Source organism: Phyllobates terribilis, unplaced genomic scaffold, assembly GCF_046119375.1.
Source record: "Phyllobates terribilis strain yellow unplaced genomic scaffold, ASM4611937v1 Scaffold_11__3_contigs__length_659146591, whole genome shotgun sequence".
Lineage (NCBI taxonomy): Eukaryota > Metazoa > Chordata > Amphibia > Anura > Dendrobatidae > Phyllobates > Phyllobates terribilis.
The window spans coordinates 144,171,795-144,199,686 of record NW_027362771.1 but is presented as its reverse complement, the minus strand read 5'-3'; the positions used below and the strand labels follow the sequence as shown (position 1 = coordinate 144,199,686).

Sequence of the window (27,892 nt, the reverse complement as noted above, 5' to 3'; positions counted from 1 at the left end):
GGATACCAATCTTTCAAACTTGGTATTGTTTCCGAGCCTCTTCCTAATATAAAGCAGCAGCCTCTTAAGGAGGACCTGTCACCAAATGTTTCATGTTGGAGGACACATGATGTAATAGTGGCTACAGAGCTGAATAAAATGTTTTTTTTTGTTTTTTTAATTACACCTTTTCTTTGTAGAGAAATTAGCAGTCAAAATATTTAGCACCTTATGAGTTAACGTTTCTTAAGTCCAAATGGATGTTATCAGAGAGTTTTCACTGGGGGCGTGTACTCCATCTCCCTGTATGATGCTGAGCAATCATAAGCAGGCAGCCACACAGCAGAAAAGGAAAGCAGGTTTCTCAGTGTGTGAGATGTCTGACGGACAGCCCAATATCCTGGTCTAATTTATTGTATGATTAGAAAATACACATCATTGAAACCTTTCAGATGAAGTCCCTGTGGGGGAATGGGCCGTGCAGCTGAGCTAAGCTGTGTCACATATAAACCCTTTTAGCAGCTCTCCTCCTCACCTTTACCTCTGCTGTACTACCCGTCCACCACACTGCCTGTCTGGTACGGAGATATCAGTAATCATACTTATATCTGTTGTGCTCAATTTGTAATCACTCTGCAGTGACATCACAGCAGGGTGTGATTATATGCACACAGAAGTACAGAATTGCTGGTTTTTTTTTAGACACAACACTTCCTACAACAAAATGCAATAGAAAGCGACCTAGATATCGTATGTACCTCAAACTGGTACCAATAAAAACTACAACCCCCCCCCCACCACACACACACACACATACAAAAATCAAGCCTCATCCGGGTTCATCAACAAAAAAAAAAGTTGTTGGTTCCAGAAATAGGATGTGTTTTACCTGACCATATACCTTCCCCCTCAGGTGACTGGTCACATGACTGTGACATCACACAGGTCCTGTATGCACAGTAAAGGTCTGTACACATGACTGGGACAGCACACAGAACCTATACACACAGCTGACTGATCACATGACTGTGACATCAGCAAGGTCCTGTCAGTATGTGTGTGTGTGTGTGTGTGTGTGTGCGCACAGGATATATAAACCCTGGTAATTTGAGACAGGTGTGTTCGGTGTGAGGCCTGTGCTCCCTGTGTGTGGGACACCGTTTGTGAGAGGCCTAGGGAGGCCGAGAGTGAAGCCTGGCAGCCTGGAAGGCCGAGCCTGGATCCGGTGCGTGGATGTCAGTGGCCTTTGAGGGAGAGCCGGCTTGGTGCAGAACCCTGAAAGGCGCAGGCTGGATGTCAAGTGTGGAAGACATACCAGTAGCCTATGAGGGGACGACGGCTAGAGACCCCCACCTGGGAAAGCCGCAAGCCACAGTGGTGGAGGAATAAACAGACTGTAGCAGCCAAAACCCGCTAAAGGTAAAACGCTGCGTTATATGGACATTTATGTTGTTGCCTAGCCGAGGGCTATAACGGGAGCCAAGTGGACGTATCTGTCGCTGGAAAGGCTCCCGAGTGTGTTGTGTGTAATATGCCGGTCTGCCACTTGAGAAGCTCCCGGAGGTGATAGGTGTAAACATGCCGGGCGTATACTAAGATGGACTGTGTGATTAGCGGTTTATGACGAAATAATAATCTACATTGTGAAATATCGGAAGGACATTGCTTATGTGCCTTAATTGACCCGGTGCAGCGAGTATCCCCCATTATGATGACTAGCGCTGCCTTATGATAAATACAATTGAAACCAGAAGTTTATATTACTACTACACTATATAAAAGACACATATGCATGTTTTTCTCAATATCTGACATGAAATCAGAATAAACCTTTCCCGCTTTAGGTCAATTAGGATTACCATCAATTTTAATATTTGCCAAATGCCAGAATAATGAGAGAGAGAGAATGTGTTAAGGCAATTTATTACTTACTGCAAAGTCAAAAGTTTACGCATGCAAAAACATGCATATAAAGTGTATGTAAACTTCTGATTTCAACTGTATATATCTCAGGATAATACAGCTCTGAAGAATCAAGTTGAGTCAGTGAGGACCGCCGTAAAAGCCTCAAACTGCAATGTCAATGGAAAAATAAAAAAGTTATGGCACTTGGAAGAATGGGGAGAAAAACAATGAAAACGCAAATGCAAAAAAAAAGACTGCCTCTTAAGAGGTTAAATGTGCCAACAAAATCTGGCCACCATAGTGACACTACGAAGAATGACATGTTACTACACGATTTAATAGAATAGCCCATTTTCTAGAGGAGAGGTTCTGTTACAATGTGCAGACGAGCGTCGTCACAGCAAGGTCCAATATTAAGAAAGCCGCAATAGCTGATATTTGCTGCTTGTCTTCTCCATTGACCAAATCACTTCTGACTGTAAAGCGAATGACACAGATAATCAGAACACAATGTATTATTAAATTTAAGTAACTCAGGGGTGTATTTCTCTCGTTTGCTGGCTGTAGGGAATTTTTTATCAGCGTGACTATCACAAAATTGTTGTTTGGACATTAATGACCTCAGTTTTCTATAGTATTTTTTTTCTGCCACGATTTCACAAAACTGCAGTAAAAAGGTGGAACTTTCCTATACAGTATTTTCATGTTGAACTGTGAAAATTCTATAATTTTACCGTTGCAATACATATAAGTAGACAGCAGGTGGCAGTGTCCTTATTCTATAGAAAGTTACTTGTCTGTTGAACAAGACTTATTCAATTGTGCTTGGTGCACTTTAACTGCTGTGAGATACATTTAATCATTGCTACATGTATATTGTCCTTGAGGGCTGGGATAGACAACTAATTCAGACATTTGAATGTGAATGTATTGGAATATATTAGCCCCATCTCAACCAGGGCAATTTTCAACTTTTGCAGTTTTTTTATGTGGGATAAGTTGTATTTTTGAATGACATCATCCATTTTATCATGTGACATATTGGAAATAAAATTAGTTTCGGGCACCCCTTTAATACCCTGTTTAAACAGAGAGACCGCGATAAATGACTGCCGATCAGAAATGGTTTACAGATTGTTGATTGCTTGGTGCCGCTGGTTTGTTGGTGTAAATATACCCATATACAGTAGCCCTGTACAGAATAAATATGTACAGCCAGTAACTGACGTCTTGTATGATTTCAGCCTTTTTCTTCTTTATCTTGTCAAACCTTCATGTCAATGTCCTAACACCGGACCTCTGTCAGTACAGAGTTTTTCACACTGATCACCGCACCCCTGAGAATAAAAAAAGTCACATATATGTTTACTGAATAAGAAATCCCCCCTGCACTTCACCGCTGAATACAGACATGCACCCACCATTAATATATAATTGGCTATTATGCAACCCACCATTAAATATGTAAATAGATAATCCACCACTGCGCCCCCACAAACTATAATTTGCCACTTTTACCCACCCAATAAATTTATAAATTAATTAGTCCCTGCACTCTTTATCCCAATTACCAGTCACTCTCCTGTAGCCTGAGTGCCCTCCCCCACTGTGCACCTCCTACTCCCCCCGATTCATTATAATTACATGCCTCTTCCCCTCAATTCTTTGTCATGTCCTCTCTCCCACACCCAATTCATTATATGTACATGTCCATTTCCCCCAATTCATAATGTCATGTGCGCTCTCCCACCTCCAAATCCTCAATTTGTTATAATTTCCTCTGTAACCCCCCCCACCCTCAATTCATTATAATTTCCTCTCTCTAACCCCCCACCCTCAAGTCATTATAATTTCCTCTCTAACCCCCCACCCTCAAGTCATTATAATTTCCTCTCTAACCCCCCACCCTCAAGTCATTATAATTTCCTCTCTCTAACCCCCCACCCTCAAGTCATTATAATTTCCTCTCTCTAACCCTCCACCCTCAAGTCATTATAATTTCCTCTCTCTAACCCTCCACCCTCAAGTCATTATAATTTCCTCTCTCTAACCCCCCACCCTCAAGTCATTATAATTTCCTCTCTCTAACCCCCCACCCTCAAGTCATTATAATTTCCTCTCTCTAACCCCCCACCCTCAAGTCATTATAATTTCCTCTCTACCCCCCCACCCTCTATTCATTTTAATTTCCTTTCCCCCACCCTCATTTCATTCATTTTATTGACAAAAAAAAATTCCCTTTGTGATGTGATGGTGACCATGGCGCACAAAACATTATAATGAAGGCAATCTGGCCATGGGCCCCTCCGAACCCCTCATTATATTCCGCCTATAACTCCAGTGAAGGAAGATTTTTAATACTTAACATTTTGGACAGTTGTAGCTTTCAACTTTGTGGGAAGAGTTTGGGGAAGGCCCTTTTCTGTTTCTTATGACTGGGTCCCAATGCTCAAAGCAAGATCCATAAAGACATAGTTGGGAAAGTTTGGTGTGGAAGAGCATGAATGACTGCACAGAGCCCTGACTTCATGCCATCAAACACCTTTTGGGATAAAACTAGACTGTGAGCTTGGCCCTCTACTCCAACATGAGTGTGTGACCTCCCAAATAATCTTCTGTATTAATACGCAAAAATTCCCACAAACACACTCCAGATCCTTGTAGAAAACCTTCTCTGAAGGTTGAAAGTTGCCTATTACTGCCGATGGATTTAGATTGGTAGACCACAACAGCTCCTATAATATGTGTGCACCCCAATACATTTTTTGACCATACAGTCTGCATTGTTTATTTTTCATATATATAAAATCTCTTTTTGACTGGAGTTTTCGACTTGTTCTGTTAGGTTCACATGAATGTCTGTATTATTGGTCACTGTAAAAACCCATTCTTTTATATTCTGCAGATAAATCCTATGTTTGAGGTGGCAGATACACAAACCTTCAATCCTCCTATTATAGATGTTCGAAACATTGCTTCCAATGAACAGGTACTAATACTCATTATAAAAATGTCAATTTGTAGGAAAAATGAATGTTAAATTTACAGTAAAAAGCGCAGACATAAAGTGCATCATTCACAGACAGATTGCTAGTTCTGTTTTGGGTTTTCCACTACTTTTCAAAAACTTCCCAGAGCATAGGGATAATTATGAAATATAGAAATGTGTTACTTACATCTGAAATTCGCAGAGACATCATCATTTTTTGGTAAGGTGACATCCAGTTCATCAGGCACCTAACTACTCCCAGCCAATCAGTGGCCTCAGCAGTCAGGTGAAGGATGGGATGCCAGCACTTCTAGTCTTAGTAGAAACTACCAGTGCACGGATGCTGCAGCAGGGGATTTCAATACTGACTTACGCTTATTTTTTTATTTTATAGCGATCCCTGAAAACTCAATTAAAAGAGAAATCCTGTAAAAAAAAAAAAAAAAAAATATATATATATATATATATATATATATATATATATATATATATATATATATATATATATATATATATATATATATATATATATATATATATATATATATATCTTGCTAGTTTTTAGAAATATGATACATTTTTCCCAACATGACAATGATCCAAAACACATATATAAGACCACTACTGCATTTCTGAAGAAGAACAGGGTGAAAGTGATTCAGTGGCCAAGTACAGTTAGGTCCAGAAATATTTAGACGGTGACACAGGTTTTGGCATTTTAGCTGTTTACCAAAACATATTCAAGATACAGTTATATAATCAATATGGGCTTAACGTGCAGACTCTCCGCTTTAATTTCGGGGTATTCACATCCTAATTGAAGTAAAGGTTTAGAAATTCCAGCTCCTTAATGTGTAGCTGCCTCTTTTTAAAAGGACTAAAGGTAATTGGACAATTATCTCAAAAGCTCTTTAATGAGCTGCATGGGCTATTCCCTCATTAATCCATCATCAGGTAAAAAGTCTGGCGCTGATTCCAGGTGTGGCATTTGCATTTGGAAGCTGTTGCTGTGAACCCACAACATGTGGTCAAAGAATCTCTCAATGGAAGTGAAACAGTCCATCAGAATATTGGGCCCCACACAGTCCTCCGTACAGAATATTGGGCCCCACACAGTCCTCCGTACAGAATATTGGGCCCCACACAGTCCTCCGTACAGAATATTGGGCCCCACACAGTCCTCCGTACAGAATATTGGGCCCCACACAGTCCTCCGTACAGAATATTGGGCCCCACACAGTCCTCCGTACAGAATATTGGGCCCCACACAGTCCTCCGTACAGAATATTGGGCCCCACACAGTCCTCCGTACAGAATATTGGGCCCCACACAGTCCTCCGTACAGAATATTGGGCCCCACACAGTCCTCCGTACAGAATATTGGGCCCCACACAGTCCTCCATACAGAATAATGGGCTCCACGTAGTCTTTAATACAGAATAATGAGCCCCGCATAGTCCTCCGTACAGAATAATGAGCCCCGCATAGTCCTCCGTACAGAATAATGAGCCCCGCATAGTCCTCCGTGCAGAATAATGAGCCCAGCATAGTCCTCCGTACAGAATAATGAGCCCCGCGTAGTCCTCCGTACAGAATAATGAGCCCCGCGTAGTCCTCCGTACAGAATAATGAGCCCCGCATAGTCCTCCGTACAGTATAATGGCCACACAATAGCTTTCCATACAGTATAATGGGCATCCACAAAGTTCTCCATGCAAAATAATGGCCCCCACATAGGTGTGGTGGTTTTGGTGTCGTGGGCCAAATATAGTTAACCTGCGGTGCCACATTTGGCCCACGTGCTAGAGTTTAACACTTATGGTCTAAGTCTACCATACAGAGAAGACATCATGAGAGCAAACCATTAATCCAATCTTAAAAATGCAAAGGCCAGATTAGACTTTGCCAAAAAAACTTCTAAAGATGCCAGCCCAGTTCTGGAAAAGCATATAATATATAATGTTTGTCTTCTTTTCCTCACCCTTCAACTTATATTAGTGATCGTATATCCACAAACCTCCTACCTAAACATGATACTTGCTTTTCAGAGTATGGCACTACCTAGGCTCCTAAGCTGCACATTCTCCTTACTGGGGTCTTGTTCAGATACTTATCCACTATTGAATTACCTGGATGCTTATGTGGCGTGCAACTCCAAAGACATTTCTAGAATCTTCTAGTTTGTTTTTTTTCAGTATGTAAAAAAAAAAACAATCTTGCTACTCTGATTTGTCTTGATTACTATAACTCATTGTTAAGGACATTTAGGTCACCGGAAGCTGAATGACATGAGACCTTGATTTCTGAAATTTGATGTCTTATTCCAAAGATATCCACGGTTTTCTTATATGTAAATGACCTCTTCCAGACTATGGGCCGGACACTGATCTACACCATCCATTTTATCATGTGACATACTGGAAATTGGGAATAAAATTAGTTTGAGACACCCCTTTTATTGCCTGTTTAAACAGACAGACTGCAATAAATGACTGCTGATTAGTAATGGTTTACAGATTGGTGATCGCTTGGTGCCACAGGTTTATCCGTGTAAATGTACCCATTGTGAAAGATCAGCTCTGGCTAAACGCAGGTTCACACAGGGATGCAGTCCACAGGTTCAAAAACAAACTGGTGGTTTATTAAGCGTCCATAAACCAGTCAGGAAAACAAAACATAACAGCCTCTTCCTGGCACGAAAAGGTATAACTGAACAAAAACTCAAAATAACCAGTCCATGCAGCACGGCCTCAGCCGTTTAAATAAAGTGCTTTTCTCTGCCTCCAGCAGAGTCTGAGCAGCACATGCAAGGTCTGCTCACCTTGCACCACACACAGCACACTGAGACAGGAACAGCTGTCTTAAATCAGGCCTTCCAAGACCTGGACTGGAGGTAAGTGAGCAGCTTATCCCCCTCCCCCCACCAGCTCTTTCAGCTGCTCGTTAAACCCAGCCTAACAATCCGGATTCATTAAACACCTCTCGGCACTATGTGTGCTGGAGCCTACTTTTCCGAGTCCTACATCACCAAGGCTTGGCACCTTGGGAACACATACCTCCCGTCCGGCTTCAACCTTACACCATATACAGTAGCCCTATACAGAATAAATACAGCCAGTAACTCACAACTGTTGTCTCCTCTGATTTCAGCCTTTTTCTTCTTTATCTTGTCAAACCTTCATGTCAATGTCCTATCTCCAGAACTCGATCACTACAGAGTTTTCACACTGATCACCGCACTATTGAAAATAAAAAAAAAAGGTAACATATATGTACATACCGTTGTGCTCAAAAGTTTACATACCGTGGCAGAATTTTTCCTTTCTTGGCCTTGTTTCAGAGAATATGAATGATAACAAAAACTTTTTTTCCACTCATTGTTATTGGTTGGGTGAAGATATTTTTTTTGTATCCCTTTCCTGTGTTATACAGTTCAACTACCTTTTCCCATAGTTCCGTTGACAATTCTTTTGCCTTCCCCATGACTCACAATCCAGAAACGTCAGTGGCTGGATGAAAGATGCAAGAGTCTGTCTGGATCCCAGAAACTCACTCAGCTTTTATGCACACACACTGATTACTAGCAAACAGGTCACAGGGGAGGATGTTACCTTTAGTAGCCATTCAAACCCATTTGTGTCAAATTTTGTGCATGTTATCAGACCAAAATCACCAGGGTATGTGAACTTTTGATCAGGGTCATTTGGATGTTTTTGGTTGTCATTAAGATTTAAAAAGAGAAAACACATTAGTTTGACAATAAATGGCTTCACCCAACCAATAACCATGAGTGGAGAAAAAGTTTTTTTGTTAACATTCATATTCTCTGAAACAAGGCCAAGAAAGGAAAAATTCTGCTGGGGTATGTAAACTTTTGAGCACAACTGTATGTACAGCAGAACCCCCCTTCCTTCATAAGTGATCCCGTTTACAAACTACACCCCCCAATGAATTTATGTAGAGGTGCAGTGAGCATGTTGACACCACATGTGCCTCACAGAATTTTATACCATTGGGCGGTGAAGAAAAAAAGAATTACATTTTGACCACACAAATTCAGTTTTAGCCCCAAATTTTACATTTTCTCAAGGGGAAATGAGTAAAAATGTCACCAAAATTTGTCACACAATTTCTGCTGAACGTGGCAATACTCCATTTGTGGCTGTGCAGTATTGTTAGCCATACTGCAAGACTCAGGAGGGACAGATAGCTATTTGCCCCCCTGGTGCGCAGATTTTCCTAGAATAGTTTGCGGACTCCATTGCTAGTAGAGCATTATTCCCTCTCTAGTGACCCCATTTTGGAGATTACACCTCTAGAAATTTATCTACAGGTGTAGTGACTATTTTCACTCCATGGGTGTTTTCTAGGAGCAATCTGCAGTGGATGTTGCCAAGTGAAAATTGCAAATCTGCAAGTGTAGTGCTCATACATTATGCCCAGCTTGTGCTTCTGGAGACATGCACCTGTAAATTAAGCAGGCTTTCATCACTACAGAAATGCCAAAAATATGGACACAAAATATGATTTAGGCACACTGTGGATCTCTGTAGGGAGAGGAGCATTTGGATTTGGAAACGCAGAATTCGCTGGATTTCTTTTGGAGGCCGAGGAGCCATGGCGCTTTTCTAGAGCCTTTGTACTACCAGTAACGTGGAAGCCCTCTATACAGTAGGAAGAAAAAAAAAAAAAATATATATATATACACACAGTACAGACCAAAAGTTTGGACACACCTCATTTAAAGATTTTTCTGTGTTTTCATGACTATGAAAATTGTACATTCACACTAAAGGCATCAAAACTATGAATTAACACATGTGGAATTATATACTTAACAAAAAATACCATTTCCGGTGACTACCTCTTGAAGCTCATCAAGAGAATGCCAAGAGTGTGCAAAGCAGTCATCAAAGCAAAAGGTGGCTACTTTGAAGAACCTAGAATATAAGACATATTTTCAGTTGTTTCACACTTTTTTGTTAAGTATATAATTCCACATGTGTTAATTCATAGTTTTGATGCCTTCAGTATGAATGTACAATTTTCATAGTCATGAAAATACAGAAAAATCTTTAAATGAGAAGGTGTGTCCAAACTTTTGGTCTGTACTGTGTATATATGTGTATATATAATTTTCAAAATTCTCAGTTCTGAGGTAAAATGTGTATTCTGTGAAGACAGACTTTCCCATTACTGAGATAGGAGATGGCAGCTGCTACGGATACAATCCTATGTAGACAGGAGGAACTAAAAGCAGAGCTCCTCCCTCCTCCTCTCCCTTCTATTTAGACAGGACCGTTGCTAATAATACAATTCTCTCTCAGTAATGGGAAAGTCTGTCTTCACTGAATACAGATTTTACCTCAGAATGTAGAATTTTCATACTGACTGATCAATTTTGGAAGAGAAAGAAGCAGATTTCTCTGATATAATATTACAAAGTTGGATATTTTCATGTGTACTATTGCTTTATGGAATAAAAATTAAAAGAACGGTTGTGCTTTAACTTTTCGGTTTTTGATGAGCTAGTGGGTGTAGACTAGTTGTGAGGATGGCTCCTTTAAATTATACACATAGAAAAGAAAGGATACTGCTTTCCTTGCTCTAAGAAGCAGCTTCAGCAGCACGGAGGACATTAATTTGAAACACTGAGCATTGTATCTGTGACTCCAGTGCTTGAGTGAGCAAACACTAAAACATTTGCACCCTCTTTATGTCTGTCTCTCTCCAGAAAATGACCCAAAAGACAACTGCAGAATTCTAACTCCTCATTTTATGGACTTAATCAGCCTAGTCAGTGAACAGAGTAGAGAAGGGACTTTTAAGTGGAACATGTGGTAGTTTTAGATAATAGATATATTACAAAGTTTCATATTTTAACTTTTACTGTTGTGGTTTTTTTAAAAAAAAAAGTTGTTACTTTTTAATAATTCTATCCCCTCTCCCCTCAGCCAGACTCCTCCTTTATGTCCTAATGTTATGCTGCTGTTCTCCACAATGTGGTACCTCCCTAAATCCCCCCCCCCCTCACATCTTGCTATCACCTTACATTTGCTTTTTGCACTATGTGTACTTGGCTTTCTCCATCAGTCCCATAGACAATAATTGGAGTGAAGTCTGAACATATGCTCCCCCATTTCATTCAAGATGAGTTTTGCAAAGCTCTTTTCTCAGAATCCCGAGTCCCATTCTCCGGATCGTTAGAGGACCCAGCAGTCTAGCCCCCACTAACCATAGGTTATCCCATAAACAGGGGATGCCTGGAATACCCCTTTAAGCTGTGATGACATAAATCGATCTATCCATGAAAGTAATGTCAACATATGCATCATATGATTTAGCTAAAAAATAGTAGAAAAAAGCTAGTAGAGGCTGTTAGGTGATGTGCATGACTCCCTTAAGATTAACGCTATGGAGGGTGAGGCAATGAAAAGCTAGACTTCCGCAGGGCTGATATTAATAGCAACATCACTAGTGTTGGTTTTCTTCCAGTTATTCCCCACTAGTCCTCTGCGGCTGAAAATAGTTCCGCTCAAAGTGACATCGTTACTGTCATCGGAGGCATGATCCCCCTCTCATGGGAAGCCGTCAAGTTTAAAGCTTGTCTTTTGGAGATTAATTTAGAGTTTTTGTGCAGTAGTATACGACTGGCACAGTTCAAACCCCCAAATGCATTCGACAACCTGCTGTGGCAGCATAATAATCCTGGTCTAAACACCTTTTACAAATGAAAAGTTACATAATAATGGCTTGCCCTGGTGGATGTATAGTTTTAAGCCACTAAATGGAATGAATAGAATTTTGCATACATTGACGTTTCTCTAGTTGTATCATAGGTAAATCTAAAATGTTACATTGTGGCGTTAATTTTTATATTACTGATTGTTTTAACCAAATCTAAATGCAGTTTTCCTATTTGAGGAATTAAAAAATGACAAGTATTTTTCTTAGTAAACACCAAGGTGTGATGGCACATTGTATCCTATGATAGGAGCAAAGGAAGTAGATACATAATTTGCCTAATTACTGGTTTATACTTCACTTCAGGTGGAGAAAGGCTGCATAGTCTTAGAAAATAGTTTATGGCTATATGTATATTGTTAGGATGTATCCTTGTCACAACTTTTTCCAATACTGGAATCCATCGCACCCCTATCTCTTGCCAAAAAACATCAAAGTGCAGTTTATAAATTAGGACAGCTCACATTTGGCCCTAGGAGCCTTGTCTGCAAATGATGATCATGTACACTGCTCAAAAAAATAAAGGGAACACTTAAACAACAGAATATAGCTCCAAGTAAATCAAACTTCTGTGAAATCAAACTGTGCACTTAGGAAGCAAAACTGATTGACCATCAATTTCACATGCTGTTGTGCAAATGGAATAGACAATAGATGGAAATTATTGGCAATTATCAAGACACCCTCAATAAAGAAGTGGTTCTGCAGGTGGGGACCACAGACCACATGTCAGTACCAATGCTTTCTGGCTGATGTTTTGGTCACTTTTGAATGTTGGTTGTGCTTTCGCACTCGTGGTAGCACGAGACGGACTCTACAACCCACAGAAGTTGCTCAGGTAGTGCAGCTCATCCAGGATAGCACATCAATGCGAACTGTGGCAAGAAGGTTTGCTGTGTCTGTCAGCGTAGTGTCCAGAGGCTGGAGGTGCTACCAGGAGACAGGCCAGTACACCAGGAGACGTGGAGGGGGCTGTAGGAGGGAAACGACCCAGTAGCAGGACCGCTACCTCCGCCTTTGTGCAAGGAGGAATAGGAGGAGGACTGCCAGAACCCTGCAAAATGACCTCCAGCAGGCCACAAATGTGCATGTGTCTGCACAAACTGTTAGAAACCGACTCCATGAGGGTGGTATGAGGGCCCGACGTCCACTGATGGGGGTTGTGCTCACTGCCCAACACCGTGCAGGACGCTTAGCATTTGCCACAGAACACCAGGATTGGCAAAGTCGCCACTGGCACCCTGTGCTCTTCACAGATGAAAGCTGGTTCACACTGAGCACACGTGACAGAGTCTGGAGACGCCGTGAAGAAAGATCTGCTGCCTGCAACATCCTTCAGAATGACCGGTTTGGCAGTGGGTCAGTAATGGTGTGGGGTGGCATTTCTTTGGAGGGCCGCACAGCCCTCCATGTGCTCGCCAGAGGTAGCCTGACTGCCATTAGGTGCCGAGATGAGATCCTCCAGACCCCTTGTGAGACCATATGCTGGTGCGGTTGGCCCTGGGTTCCTCCTAATGCAGGACAATGCCAGACCTCATGTGGCTGGAATGTGTAAGCAGTTCCTGTAAGATGAAGGCATTGAAGCTATGGACTGGCCCGCACTTTCCCCAGACCTGAATCCGATTGAGCATATCTGGGACACCATGTCTTGCTCCATCCACCAACGTCACGTTGCACCACAGACTGTCCAGGAGTTGGCGGATACTTTAGTCCAGGTCTGGGAGGAGATCCCACAGGAGACCATCCGCAACCTCATCAGGAGCACGCCCAGGTGTTGTAGGGAGGTCATACAGGCACGTGGAGGCCACACACAATACATTTTGACTTGTTTTAAGGACATTACATCAAAGTTGGATCAGCCTGTAGTGTGTTTTTCCACTATAATTTTGGGGGTGACTCCAAATCCAGGCCTCCATTGGCTAATAAATGTGATTTCCATTGATGATTTTTGTGTGATTTTGTTGTCGGCACATTCAACTTTGTACAGAACAAAGTATTCAATGAGAATATTTCATTCATTCAGATCTAGGATGTGGTATTTGAGTGTTCCCTTTATTTTTTTGAGCAGTGTATAATCCACCTAAGGCTACTCTGTGCACTATATGTTATGGAGTACTGTATATCACATGCAAAGTACCATACTTTTGAAATGTTTACTTGGGACACTGCCATAATTTTGTAGCCTGATTGCTCTCCCAGGAGGCTTATATTTTGCAAAATTGTGCTGCTAATGTGGATTAAATTGTCAGAGAATATTATATGAACAATTTGTATAAACAAAGGTTCGACCTCATTTAGACGTCCCATTATAACCTACGTGTTCTATACGTGTCTTTCACTTATAGAAGACATACCTAACATATTCTACTCCATGCGGCTGCTCTCGTGGCACTTTTTTTTTTTTCGTGTCTGCAAAAAAAATATTTTTTTTTTCCTCTGATCCAAGTCGCAGATTACACTTGCCAGTGAATGTCTGAGTCCATGAAGAATTCAGATGGCATTCTAGTGTGGTCTGTTTTTCACTGACTGTTAGGAAACACAACTGATGGAGGTTCCTCAAGCTTCTACTGTTTGTTTGCGTTTTTGCATATGAGAAAATCTTTATGAAATTGTGATGGTAAAAACTAATACACTGATGAAAATCTGATCCAAAACACTGATGAAAATGGGTTCATTTTTCCCATCTACATACACCTGTTTTGGAATACTTGATGCAGCTTTGGGGGGGGGACGACCGTATTAGCTCTTATTATGGCGACAAATTCTGCATGAAGTCTTAGGCTGTGTGCCCACGATGCGTTTTTTAAGCGTTTCCGCAGCAGCAATTCCGCTACAGAAACGCTTAAAAAACGGTTGGTAGAATGTCTGTTGCCCAATGAAAATCCGCAGCACTACCAATTATTTTGCATAATCGCTGCGTTTTCGCCGCCATTTACTTGCATTGAATCACTTAATATCCGCATGACTACATGTGCACATGCGGATATTAAGCGATTCAATGTGCAGATGGTACCCCGATATGGAGAAGAGGAGACTCTCCTCCAGACCCGGGTACCATGGTACCTGTAAAAAAAAAAGAAAAAAAAAAAAATACATTATACTCACCTTCTGATGGCCCCCGGTCTCCATAGTGATGCATCCTGGCTTCCTGGCGACTCTCGATGGTCTCAAAGGACCTTCCATGACGTCATTTAGTCATGTGACAGGTCATGCGGCCACTTGACCTGTCACATGACTAAATGACGTCATGGAAGGTCCTTTTAGACCACCGCGAGCCGCCCAACACACCGGACAAGACCGGGAGCCATCGGAAGGTGAGTATAATGTTCATTTTTTACCATTCTTTTATTATAACTTGGTCACACTATTTAAAGCCATGCGGTTTGCATGGATTTATATAGTGTGACCAAGTTGTCAAGCACTTTCCAAGTGATGCTAAAATCGCTTGGAAAGAGCTTGTCAACCCGCATGTGAAAAACGCTTCTACCTGGCAGGAAAAACGCATGTACAATCCGCATGTACAATCCACATGTACAATCCGCATGCGTTTTTCCTGCCAGGGAGATGCAGAAACGCTCAAGAAAAATCCGGAGCATTTCTGCTTCGTGGGCACATAGCCTTACTAGTAATGCTCCTTGGTGAAGAAAACATAGTTTTTGACTCTCAGGGAGAAATTAATTTCTATCTAGCTGGTTCCACTGGTGGAAGTAACACTACCCTATAAGTTAATGTATGACCTTTTTAACGAGGCTTACAGATTCACCAGGGATATTAGTGAACCCAGACCCCTATCTGCAAGTAGCTGTTTTAAGATTATCTACACTACAATAGGAGCCATACACCAATTAAAGCTCCCAGTGTATCCAAAAAAAATGTATCTATAGACTTCCATTTATCCAACACCATTGCCATTTGGCCTGCATAAGGCTGGTATAATTTATACGGACGGTGGGCAATTAATTTTCCCAAGGAACCAAGAGAGAGACCATGACTGTTATGGAGGGCCAAACCAACAGATCAAGCTTAAAAATTAATATAATTAATAATTCTGATTATTATTGTTAATGTTGAGAAGAATTAAGTCTGTTTACTAGCTGCTCCTGTTGCATGTTACGATAAGATTTATTGCAATGTATTTTTTTGTAGTCGCTAATCAAAACCATAGAATTTACTGTTTTTATGAAGTTTATAATCATACTGCTATTGTTATTTAGCCATGAGTATATACAAGTATAGATGTAAATTGATCAACAGCTCCCCCCACACAGAATATGATGCCCACAGTAACCTCCTATAGATTGATGTCCCACAATCCTCCACACAAATGGTATAATGCCCCCCACTGTTTCCTACAAGGACTGGCTTACAATTAGGCTATGTTCACACATCAGCCATTTTTTTTCTGCAGCGAAACCAGGAGGTTATTCAGGATTTTTGTTGCTGTTTTCTTTTTTTTTGGTGCGTTTTTTCAGCGTTTTTTTTCACTGTCCTTTTGTCTCTGTTATACATGTACATAAAGTTCAGTGAAAAAAAAATCTCATTCTGTTTTAGGCACAAAAAACGCTGAAAAAAACAGAAAACTTGACACCTGCATTTATTTCAGCGTTTTTTTTCACCACCCATTACTTCCAATGGGTGAACAAACGCTGTAAAAACTCTGAAAGAAGTGACATGCTCTATTTTGCAAAAAACATGCAAAGCACAAAATCCTGAACAAAAAAAACCTATGATGTGTGAACAGAGAATTCTGAAATCTCATAGATTTTGCTGGTACTAGAAAACGCAGCTGCAAATTTGCATAAAAAATTGCATCAAAAAATGCTGAAAAAAACGTGTGAACATAGCCTTAAAGTAAAAATATAAATCTACTTACCAAACCCCGTTCCACTGATGTGCTTCTCCACAGTGTGTGGATGCAATCTAGTGACCTCATCGCATCTGCTTTACTGCCAACAGCTCCCTATTCTATTCAATGGAGTCTGCATCCTTAGGATGTCAGTACTGGTCACATTTAGATTTCTGATGAGGAGGTGGCTCTTTGGTCTTGGCCATGGTGGAGAGGTTGGAGTGTGATTGAGTGTGTGGAAATGTGTCTTTTATACAGGTAACGAGTTCAAACAGGTGCAATTAATACAGGTAATGAGTGCAGAGCTTCTTAAAGAAAAACTAACAGGTCTGTGAGAGCCAGAATTCTTGCTGGTTGGTAGGTGATCAAATACGTATTTCATGCAATAAAATGCAATGTAATTATTTAAATATCATACAATGTGATTTTCTTGGTTTTATTTTTAGATTTTGTCTCTCACAGTTGAAGTGTACCTACGATAAAATTACAGACCTCTCCATTCTTTGTAGGTGGGAAAACTGGCAGTGTATCAAATACCGTATTTTTCGGGTCATAAGACGCACTTTTTTCCCCCAATATTTGGGAGGAAAATGGGGGGTGCGTCTTATGGTCCGAACGGTACCTGCGGTGGTGGTAGCGGCGGTGTCAGCGGCAGCAGAGGTGAGCGGCTGGGGCTGGCAACTGTGCCTGGCCGGTGCTGGGGCCGGTGTCGGGCTGTGAGCGGCGTGCGGCATGCACAGGTTTCCGGTGTGCGTGGCCATCTTCCTAGAGCTGTGAGCTACAGGAAAATGGCCGCCCGAGCCGGCACATGCGCTGACTAGTAGCTCCGACGGCCATTTTCCTGTAGATCACAGCTCTAGGAAGATGGCCGCGCACACCGGAAACCTGCGCAGGCCGCACTGCTTTGCCACTCACAGCCCGGCACCGACCGCAGCCCGGTACAGGCCCCGGCCAGAAGCCTCGGCGTTGGCTTCAGCCCCAGCCAGAGGCCTCGGCCCCAGCCCCAGCCAGAGGCCTCCGCACAGGAACCAGCCAGGCTAAGGGCCTCAGCCAGGCCTCGGCACAGGCTCCACATCATCTGACCAAGATGCTGCAGCCGCCGACTTCCTGAGGGTCCCTGCCTCCTGTCACCCTCGCTGCACTGCCCCCCAGGTAAGATACCGTACCTATTCAGACTATAAGATGGACCCCCATCTTATAAAAAATATTTTTTCTATTTTCCACCCCAAAATTTGCGTCTTATGGTCCGGTGCGTCTTATAGTCCGAAAAATATGGTACTTATTTTCCCCACTGTATCTCCAAAGTAGATTTTAAGTGATACTTCAAACCTCGGCTTTTTCATAAGAGACCATTGTTCATTGTGGCCAAATATGATAGCTATAGAAACAATATAATTAAACTAAATTTAGTCTTTGGAATTAACAGCAGGACTCTTGAACAATTTGAACTTCTATACCCAAACAAGAACAATACATTTGGAAGCCCTATTGATCATTTGTTTCCAGCAGTTACTAAACTGAGCTATAAAAGTATTGCCCACTGATGGTAAACCCCTTTTGAATGTACCTAATGTACTGTATAAAACAAAAAAAAAAATTGTACTTCTCTCCTGAACTGGTACCACTCCTCGGCTCTGAGCCATGCGTCTCCTGACGATCTTGTGACACATACACTGTCATGTGAGTGCTGAAGCCTTAGCTGTTCCGTTAGAGAGGACATCCACTGAAATGGAAATGTGAAGGCTGCAGCCAATCAGCGGCCACTGATAGGCTGCAGCGCTCGTTGTTTATGTCCTGAAATAGTCAGGAGACATAGGGGTAAGGGTGGCCGAGCGCCGCCATTTTGGAAGACAGACAGGAGTCATTTATAAGCATAAGGAATTGACCAGTAGTAGCTGGCACTACATATTAGATGTGTATCAAGCAAATCCACATATTTCAGCAGGACAGCTGACAAATCTAGAATTTAACTGCAAAAAATAACATATTATATATATATATATATATATATATATATATATATATATATATATATATATATATATATATATATATATATATATATATATATATATATATATATATATATATATATATATATATATATAAAATATTATGGTATTCACTGTGGACAAACAATAACTGAGCTCTGTATGTGCTTGACAGCATAATGTCTTTTTCTTGATTTCACAGCCATAGCTGTTAACTAATTTAATCTCCTGTTTTATCTGTAAATGTACATTACTGCATTGAGTAAGCTGATAAATCTAGTGTTCTGAAAATACTAAGAGAAACATACCACGGTCACTAAGGTATACATTTTCCTAGCTACTCAGGGGATTTATGACCTTGTGAATCAGCTTAAACAGTTGTGTAATCAAAGGCGAGCTGAGTTTTATCAGCGCCACTTTTATGGTGTCCATTAGGTTGGATTTCAAGATGTTAGGCTAATCCCCCTGTGAACAGTTAGGAGTAAAGTGCATGCCGCTGACCCTGAGCAGTAGATTTATATGTTGATGGCTCGATATCCCTAGCCTTTATGGAGTTAATCCAATTATAACATCCGTAAGAATGCTCTTGTGAAATAGTAATCCTGAGCAGATCCATAAATCCCCAAGAAGCATATTTCGGAGCAAGCATGTGCCCAGTAGAAGACCCTTTCGTATAGCCTTCACTACACCAGGAGAGTGCTTTGTGGACTGTACTCTGAAATAATAATGGTTAGTGTTTCGACATTCATAGCATTCAGTACCTGTATGAAAATTTATGGCCGTTCCATTAAATCCGTACTCTCCATCAATTCATTAGGATCCAAGGACATGACTAAAGCGTGACATATTTGCAGCATATAAAACATGCTGCTAATAGTTTGATTGAATTCTTACGAATCTCAAAGCTACTTTTTCTGTATTTTTTACAGTGTTGATTTAAAATCTGACTTTCGACTAACAATGTGCAACATTAGCCTTACAAGTCAAAGTAGTTCCATTAAAATTAGCCTCCAGGAGATTCTTCTTTTTAATATATTCCTATTGCTATCTTTAGACCTGGAGGCTGAATACATCAGAGTATAAATAATTTTTACATGGAAATGCCCTTTCGGCTGTTAATAGTACAGGAACTCCCTCAAGTGAGTCACTCAATGCAGAAGACACCGGCTCTTCCATAATTAAATTATCCAAGACATCCGCTTTCATATTTTCGGTTACAGATAAGCTCTAACAGGGTGTCACTATTTGCTTATGTAACCTTTTAATAAATGTTACACAAGTGATAAATGCATATTATGTCTGATGTAGGGCAGGGATGCAAGGGAAGAATTTAAAAATGTTTAAAAATGTCGGCATTGAGTGACATTGTTACCATTTCGGTGTATGTCAATTGCATCTGATAGACTTGTAGATGCAGAATAGTTTTTATACAGAGAAGGGTGCCCTTTTCATAAACGACACGGCAATTGTATCCTGGAGCCTATTGCTCACTCCAGTCTCTAAAATTAGCCATGCAGATTAGTCTAAAGTCGTTAAAAATGACCAATTTCAATCAAAATAATTGTGCAGCGGGTGAAAATTGAACCGACAGTTTAATCAAACATTGCTACGTTATCATTGCCAAGAAAAAGGCAGACGTGTGAAGAAGTTTCATCTGATGGTCACAAAGAAATGAAGGAAAGAAAAAAAGATATCTCTGAAAAGAACTTTCCCGGAGATTGTTCGTCCATTGACCTGTGTTATTGAACATGTATGGTCAGTTTAAACAAATGTATTCAGCCAATTTGGACTAAAACTTGCATAGCTGAGACAAAGTGATTGCTCACTAGGCAATCATTAGCAGAGCTGTATTTCCTCTTCTACGGCTCTCTCTCACTAGCGTATAACACGTTTTATCGAGTAGCACTTGGACCATTGTTATACTATGGGGCACTGCCAACCAACCGACCGATTCGGTTTGAGAAAACAATCGCAGCATGCTGCAAATACATCCAATAATCAGATCATGCACACTCATAAAAGTCTGAGTGCGTGTTAAACATCAGATTGCACTCAGATGTCATCCAAGTGCAGTCCGATTACCGCGGACAGAGAATGGAGAAGATTGAGACATTAAGTTCTCCGTCTTCTCCGCACCTATGATACGATTCTCTCATAGGAGAGAATCGGATCACACGAAGATGACACTCGGCTCATACCCTGGCAAAGTTTGACCCTAGTGCTATTAACATAATCTGTCAGATTCTCGCCTGAGAAAATGTGACCCCAGCCTTATGCAAAGACTTGGAAGCAAGTGGCTGTCTGTGATTAGAGATTCTCAGAACGGCACCACGATGTTCACAGGTTGTGTGTAGCGTTGTAGCGAAGTCCCATTCACTTTGATGGAGCAAAACTAAAAACATGTGAACAAGTGGCTCTGTTTTTGGAAGAAAGTAGTCTCGGTGTTTCTGGAGGCAGTCTAAAAAAAATTGACAACTGTATTAAAAGACTAAAGCCTTCTAATATAAATTTAAAGCATTCTGGGCTACTCCTAAAATAAAATGTACCGTATGTCTGCAATGAGCGGGCATACTTTTGCTCCAAAATTCACACCATTTTCTGAATTTTTGCCAGGCACTTTTCTAAACTTACAAGTGCTCACAAACAACATGTCATCATTTTTAGCTCAGTTTAAACTTGTGTAAATGCAACAACCCCCACCGCTCCTACAATCAGCAGAAATAAGGGTTGGTTGGGCACCATAACAATTTAAAACCGTAACTTACAAAGGCACTCTATTCAAGTGGCTATCGCCAGACACGGCGAGCACAGTTGCTCCTTTTTTCTACTGAATGCACTAGAAACCAGATTTTTTTTACGGAGAGACCTTTTAAAAGAGTTAGCTACTCTATCGTTAACGTGACAAATTTTTTGAAAGCCGTACTAAAAGCAACCCAGTTATGTGGTGTTATCAGAACATCTGTGCCAATGTCCTCTTCTGACAAGTGCCACCCCTAGTCTTATTCAGTGACCGTATGACGTGTCTGTCCAGAACATGGCAATTAATGGAGGGCCATGTAACCAGACCCATCTAGAAGTGTCTACCATTGAGTAACGCTGTGCACCGCCTTGGGAAAATATTGCGCGAACAGTGTAATTCGAAACGGTTATTCATTGGAGGTTGCTGATGGTCAGATCTGGTAATGTGCTGCTCCATTAACAGCCATGTTCCAGATGGGAGTGCCGTACGGTCAGTAGAGAAGATTTATGGGCCCTTTACACATTAGATGACTGTTGACTAAACGATGGTTCAGCTGATCATTTGGCCGGTTGCTATCTCTTCCGATTCCTCTATACACAGGAGCACTGTGTATGTGGGACTTTACAGTAGTTTGACACCCTTTAGTTATTTAACATACATTTGAAAAATGAACAAAGACCACGTACAGGTTAATGATCTGTCAATATCCTGCTAAAGAATCAATGGCTACATACAGTCCTGGCCAAAAGTTTTGAAACAGATAGAATTTTTTTTTTTCATAGTTTGCTGCTTCAGTGTTTTTAGCTCTTTTAGTCATATGTTTCTGTGGTTACTGAAGTACAGTTAGAAGCATTTCATACTTTTTCATACATATACCGACAAATACATCAAGTAAATGCAAAGACTCAATATTTGCAGTGTTGACCCTTATTTTGGAAGGCTTCTGTAATTCCCCCTGCCATTCTGGATATCCGCTCTTGGGCCAAATCCTGACTGATGGCAACCCAATCTTGTCTAATCAGTGTTTGGAGTTTATTACAATTTCTGTGTTTTTTGTTTGTCAATTGCTTTTTGAGGATTGGTCATAGGTTCTCAATGGGATTGAGATCTGTGGAGTTTTCTGGCCATGGACTCTGAATTTCAATGTTTTGTCCACCAAGCCACTTATCACTTTTGTCTTGTGAAATTGTGCTCCAACATGCTGGAAAAATTGATCGAAATTGCTTCTGCATCGTCAGGAGAAGTTGCTCTTGGAGGATAATTACATACCATTCTTTATTCATGCCGGCTTTCTTAGGCAAAACCATGAGTGAGCACAGTCCCTTGGATGAAAAACAACCCCACACACGAATGGTTTCAGTATGCTTTACTGTTGACATAACACAAGACTCATAGTAGTGTTCGCCTTTTCTTCTCTGATCAATCGTTCTTCCAGATGTCCCAGTTTGAAGGTGGCTTCATAAGGGAATATAACTTTACCCCAGGTCTCTGCAGTCCAATCCCTCTAATTCCTGCAGAATGTCAGTCTTTGCTTTATGGTTTCCCAGGAAAAAGTGGCTTCTTGACACCAGACCAGCCTCCAAAAGCCTTCACCTGAATGTGTGTGTACGCGCACCTGTGTGTACGTTCATGTGTGTGTGTAGATGCACTGTCACTTGCCTGCTGCCATTCCTGATCAAGCACCTCACCAGTGTTGAATAGCTGAGTCCTCTTTTGGAGACTGTCTTAGCACATGGTGTACTTTCTTGAGCGCTCTGAAGCCTTCTTCACAGCAATTGAATCTCTCTCCTTGACGTTATTTATGATCCAATATATGGTTGATCTAGAGGCATTCTTACAAGCATGTCTGTAAAGCCATTTTGATGCAAAGCAATTATGAATGCACTGGTTTCCTTAGATGTAACCATGGTTAACAGATGAAGACAATAGTATCGATACATCAAGGTATTTATGCCAGTTTTCCAGCATAAGGCTGAGTGGCCACGATGCGGAAATGCTGCGGAGCGTTTCTGCATCTACCTGGCAGAAAAAACGCATGTGGATTTTACATTCGTTTTTTCTGCCAAGTAGAAGCGTTTGTGAAGCATTTTTAATATTCGATTTATCATGCGGGTTGTCAATCGCTTTTCCAAAAGATTTTAGCATCGCTTGAAAAAGTGATTGACAACTTGGTCACACTATATAAATCCATGCAACCGGCATGGATTTATGTTGTGTGACCAAGTTACGATGCTGCAAATGCAGCATCAATAGTAAAAAAAATAAAATAAAAATGTTGAATTTCTTTTTTTTCAAAAAAACATTAGACTCACCTTCCGATGGCCCCCAGTCTCCACTATGGTGCGTCCGTTGACTTCGACGGCTCACGGTGCTCTAAAAAGGACCTTCCATGACGTAATTTCGTCATGTGACAGGTCACGCGACCGCCGACGTCAGCGGTAGTGTGACCTGTCACATGACGAAATGACGTCATGTAAGTACTTTTTAGAGCACCGTGAGCAGCCGAAGGGCCAGCAGTGCCGCCGGGAGCAGACAGGGGGACATCAGAAGGTAAGTATATGTTTTTGTTTTGTTTTTTAATTCTTTTTTACCTGCATGTACTATGGTACCTGGGTCCGGATGAGAGTCTCCTCTTCTCCAGAACCGGGTACCATCCGCACATTGAATCGCATAATATCCGCATGTGTATGTGTAGTCATGCGGATGTTATGTGGTTCAATGCAAGTCAATGGCGGCAATTTCGCTGAGATTCCGCAAAGTTAATGGTTGTGCTGCGGATTTTTACGCAATGATAATCCGCAGCGGAAATTTCCGCAGCATGTGCACAGCACATGCGGATTATCATTGGGAAACATGGCAAACAACTTAACAGGCGTTTTTAATGCGTTTTCGTGGCGGAAATGGCGTCGCGGAAACGCATTACATCCGCATCGTGGGCATGCAGCCTAAAACATCTTGAAGTGTAAAAAAAAATGTGCAAAAATGTTGTTACATGTGTTATTTTTATGCCAGTCCTGGCCAGATTCGCCAAAGTGGGTCTAGACAAGGTGCTCCAAGGCTCACTCATTTAGTTTATCCAAATTTACTCCACTTAAGTGGTGTAAATGTCGCTAGAATTGTACTCCAGAAATAACACCTCTGGCGAGATGCATGCAAGTTGTAAGGTGCACTAAATTGATTAAGTGTCACGTGGCTCTCATTGATTGATTTAGGCGCATCTTACTCCAGCGGGCTTTTTAGACTGGCGTGCAAAATGCAGGTCTTGATATATTGGGCCCATTGATTTCAAGCACCAGCCAGTCCCCTTTTATTTCAACCAGTCTGCTCTTATAATTCAATCAGCATGACCGCATGATATCAGATGCCTTGTTCTTGTTACCACTTTCTCCTGAGCTAACGAGATCACTGAAATTTATGTAAGCAGGACACTCTTTGGGTGGCAAGGCTGAGTGGAAATGGGCTATTTGTGATTAAGTTAATTTTCATTACAATGAATGCTATGGCAATTTTTTGCAATTCATCTAATCACTCATAACAAACTAGAGTTGATGCAAACTGCCGCTATAAAAACTGAAGCAGCAAAGTTTGTGAAAAGCCAAAATTTGTGTCTGTCTCCAAACTTTTGGCCACTACTCTACATTGAATGGAAACGAAGGAGTCTTTGCGGCTACGCTTGCAGGTCATTGGTTGGGCGTGTGTACATTTCTTCCATTAAAGAGCTGTTTTTTTTTCTTACTTATTGAACATTGGTAGCAAGGCAACAAAGCATAGATGTCATTAAAAGGCTTAAGTAACGTTTATGTCAACATGATTTATTCTTCTTTGCCTAGTCTAAGATTAAATGAGCAATTTCCTGGCAGTTGGAGGTTTAGACGTTCCAGGTGTTATTTCTGTCTCCGAGCTTCCTGAGATCACTGTACTTGTAAACCGTGACCCTGTCTTTACAGCCAGTCATTTGATTTTTTTTTCCCTCACTGGGCTGGGAACTTGAGCTCTAGCCATCACTCTCACAGCTGATACTGCGGCATGCAAAAAATGCCCGACAGCTATCAACCCACACATCTTGCAACAACTGGTTCCTTCCTCTCTTCCTGTGGAAGAGTAACATCCTCTTAGAAGAAATCTACCCTGAGGAATGCCGCTCTAACAGGAGGGCTTTCACACAGGAAATTATTCATGTGCCACTTACAGAAAAGTGCTTCTGTAGCTTGGATTGTCAACTCATAATGAGCTTCCTGCTGACCTAGAACATGCGGGAGCTCTCGCTGGCTCCACACTAAATACCACTTTGTTTTGCGCACCTTTGCAAACATCTCACTACTCTGTCGGGCAACTTTTGGTAATTGTTTATGCTGGGATAAGTCATTACATTTTTACTCTTGTTAATCACCCTCTTCCCTTATTAAGGGTTAGGCGACTCGTGGAGGTGTTGACTTTATCTTCTGCTGCCGCGAAAAAAAACTGCTTTATTCTGTGGTTTTCACTTAAAACATGGCCGGCTTCACAAAAGTATAGTTTTTCAAATTTTTGATTCTCGTTACAAAGGAGAGTAAAATTATTAATACTACTGGTGAGGGTGGAGGGTAGGTGGGTAAAATCAAAGACTGTATTTTTCTAGTTTTTTTTTGTATATATAATTTAACTTAGAAATAGTAATATTCTCTTGGTGCTTTAGTGGGTTCTGGGCAAGGCCACTACACAGTGTAAGGAGCTGTGGTGTTGCAGGACCTTACACGGTTTAGTCTTGACTACCGGCTAATCTGTATGGGTGGTATTAATGAGCTATACTAAGAATATCTGTGAGCCCTCGCGGGCAGGGTCCTCTTTGCTCCTGTACCAGTCGGTGACTTGTATTGTTCAAGATTATTGTACTTTTTTTTTTTAAATGGCGCTATAATAAGTTTTGGACAAAGCCTACTGCCAGGAAATGGTACAATTTTTGGATAAAACTTACTGCTCATAGTAACTGACTTTAGGCCTTACCAAATGCTCCTAGCTGATGAAATGCTTTTTTTTCTACTTTGTTAGAAGCATACCACTTCCTAGTCTCCCGGCTTGCTCGGGAGCGGTATGTTCCTGCTTGATTAACCTGCGATATCTTTGTGCCGATGGCCCAAACTACAATTTCTAATGCCTCTATTTGAGGCCGTATTTCCTATATGAGGAGCGCAGTCTACTACATCTGGGTATCCGACTCCAGTAGTCATACGCGCTCGAAAATGATGCACGGCAGAGCGAACGTGCACTCTGCCGGCACCATTATAGTCTACGGCCTCATCGGCACATACGTCTGAATCCCGTTTTTGCAGGAGGTTCGGACTTAAGTCCCGACGGGGCCACCAAACAGGTGCCTGAACGCAATGAGAAAGCACCCTTATCTTACAAGTGTATACATAGCACTTCAATACAATGTCCCACCGCTATTTCCAATGCATCTTCTGTGTTTAATGCTGTAGGCTCTGAGCGCTTTCCTTCTCTGATTGCACAGGTCACATTGTTATTTTTAGCGCTTACCGTGTGCCTCCATGTTTTTGTAATTTATGTAAGTGCTGGAGTGTTATCCTTCCTGGGCTGTTAAATTTAGACTTGGCTGTCTGCTGAGGAATTTCTCACCTTTAGAGATCTCCAGCCTTACAATTGCTTCAGTCAGCACTCGCAGCTTTACTGCATAGTAAGAAACTTTAACGTTACATTTTTTATTGCATTAAACTTTAGAATTTTTTTTTTTTACGTGTTTAGACCTACTGATTTAAACCTCTTTGTATGCCCTAGAATTTATTTTTATAATTACGACATGTTGCACCATAGCATAAATGTAGTCACTGTCTGATCCTTGTCTTCATTTTCTTCAGTTAATCAAACGATCTTTCTCTTTCAATGAACAAAAGATCTGTTAGCGGAACAAATCAAACATGGCCGACCTCTCTTTAAACAGTGATAGGTCAACTAAAACAATTATTCTTCCTTAAAGCACAGCTCCAGCGTGTTTTTTTTATTATTTTAGCTGTTCCTGGCACCGTTTCTGTTCATCTCCAGCACTTTGTGACCTGCCAGATCGCTCCAGTGTTTGGCGATCCAGAAGTCACTCCTCAATGTGAGTTTATGAGAGCCAGAATGAGGCCCTCATAGACTTAAATTAAGATATTGTGACCATTACCTCTGACTACCTGTCCGTCAGAAGTTGCGGCCACAAGATGGCGGAGCGGCGTCAGAAACATCTGAAGACTGGCTGGTAAGTATAAGACTAGACTTACGAGTTTCACCACTCCAGTGTTGAAAAAAAAAGCTGGAGTGGTGCTATAACCTGCAAAACAATCAATTCTGGTTAAAATTTTCTCCAACTTTAATCTAATATGTGAAAATGCTGCAAATATATTAATAGGTCTTGTAAGGGGAACCTGACAGTACATTTGTACTGACTGAACCACAGGAAGCATGAATCAGACATTGCCTGCCTTAATGCAACCGTGAATGTCTAGGCTGCGACGTTTCAGAGAAAGCATCCGCACACTGGTCCCTTATCGCTTAGATTCACCCCACTCCCTAAGCTTTCTGTTTACACGCTCATAGAGAGACCTAGTGGTCTAGGGGAGCAGGGCTGCGAGAAGCCATCCGAGACATATGGTCCAGGTTGGCTTTTGCAAAGTATGTTTTCTCTGAACACGTGTCTGATTAAAACATACACGGCTACAATAATG

The 27,892-nt window shown here is 41.3% G+C and overlaps 1 protein-coding gene across 4 annotated transcripts in view; it reads left to right on the top strand.

Moving 5' to 3' along the window:
- Nucleotides 1–27,892, top strand: part of POC1B (POC1 centriolar protein B) — a 79,761-nt gene that overhangs the window by 26,384 nt on the left and 25,485 nt on the right. For 3 of the 4 annotated variants that reach the window (XM_073651641.1, XM_073651642.1, XM_073651639.1), the window contains exon 10: nucleotides 4,790–4,873. The exons of the other annotated variant lie outside the window; for it this stretch is intronic. In XM_073651641.1, coding sequence (XP_073507742.1) covers nucleotides 4,790–4,873 — 84 coding nt within the window. The remainder of the gene's footprint in view (nucleotides 1–4,789; nucleotides 4,874–27,892) is intronic. 4 annotated transcript variants of the gene reach the window in all.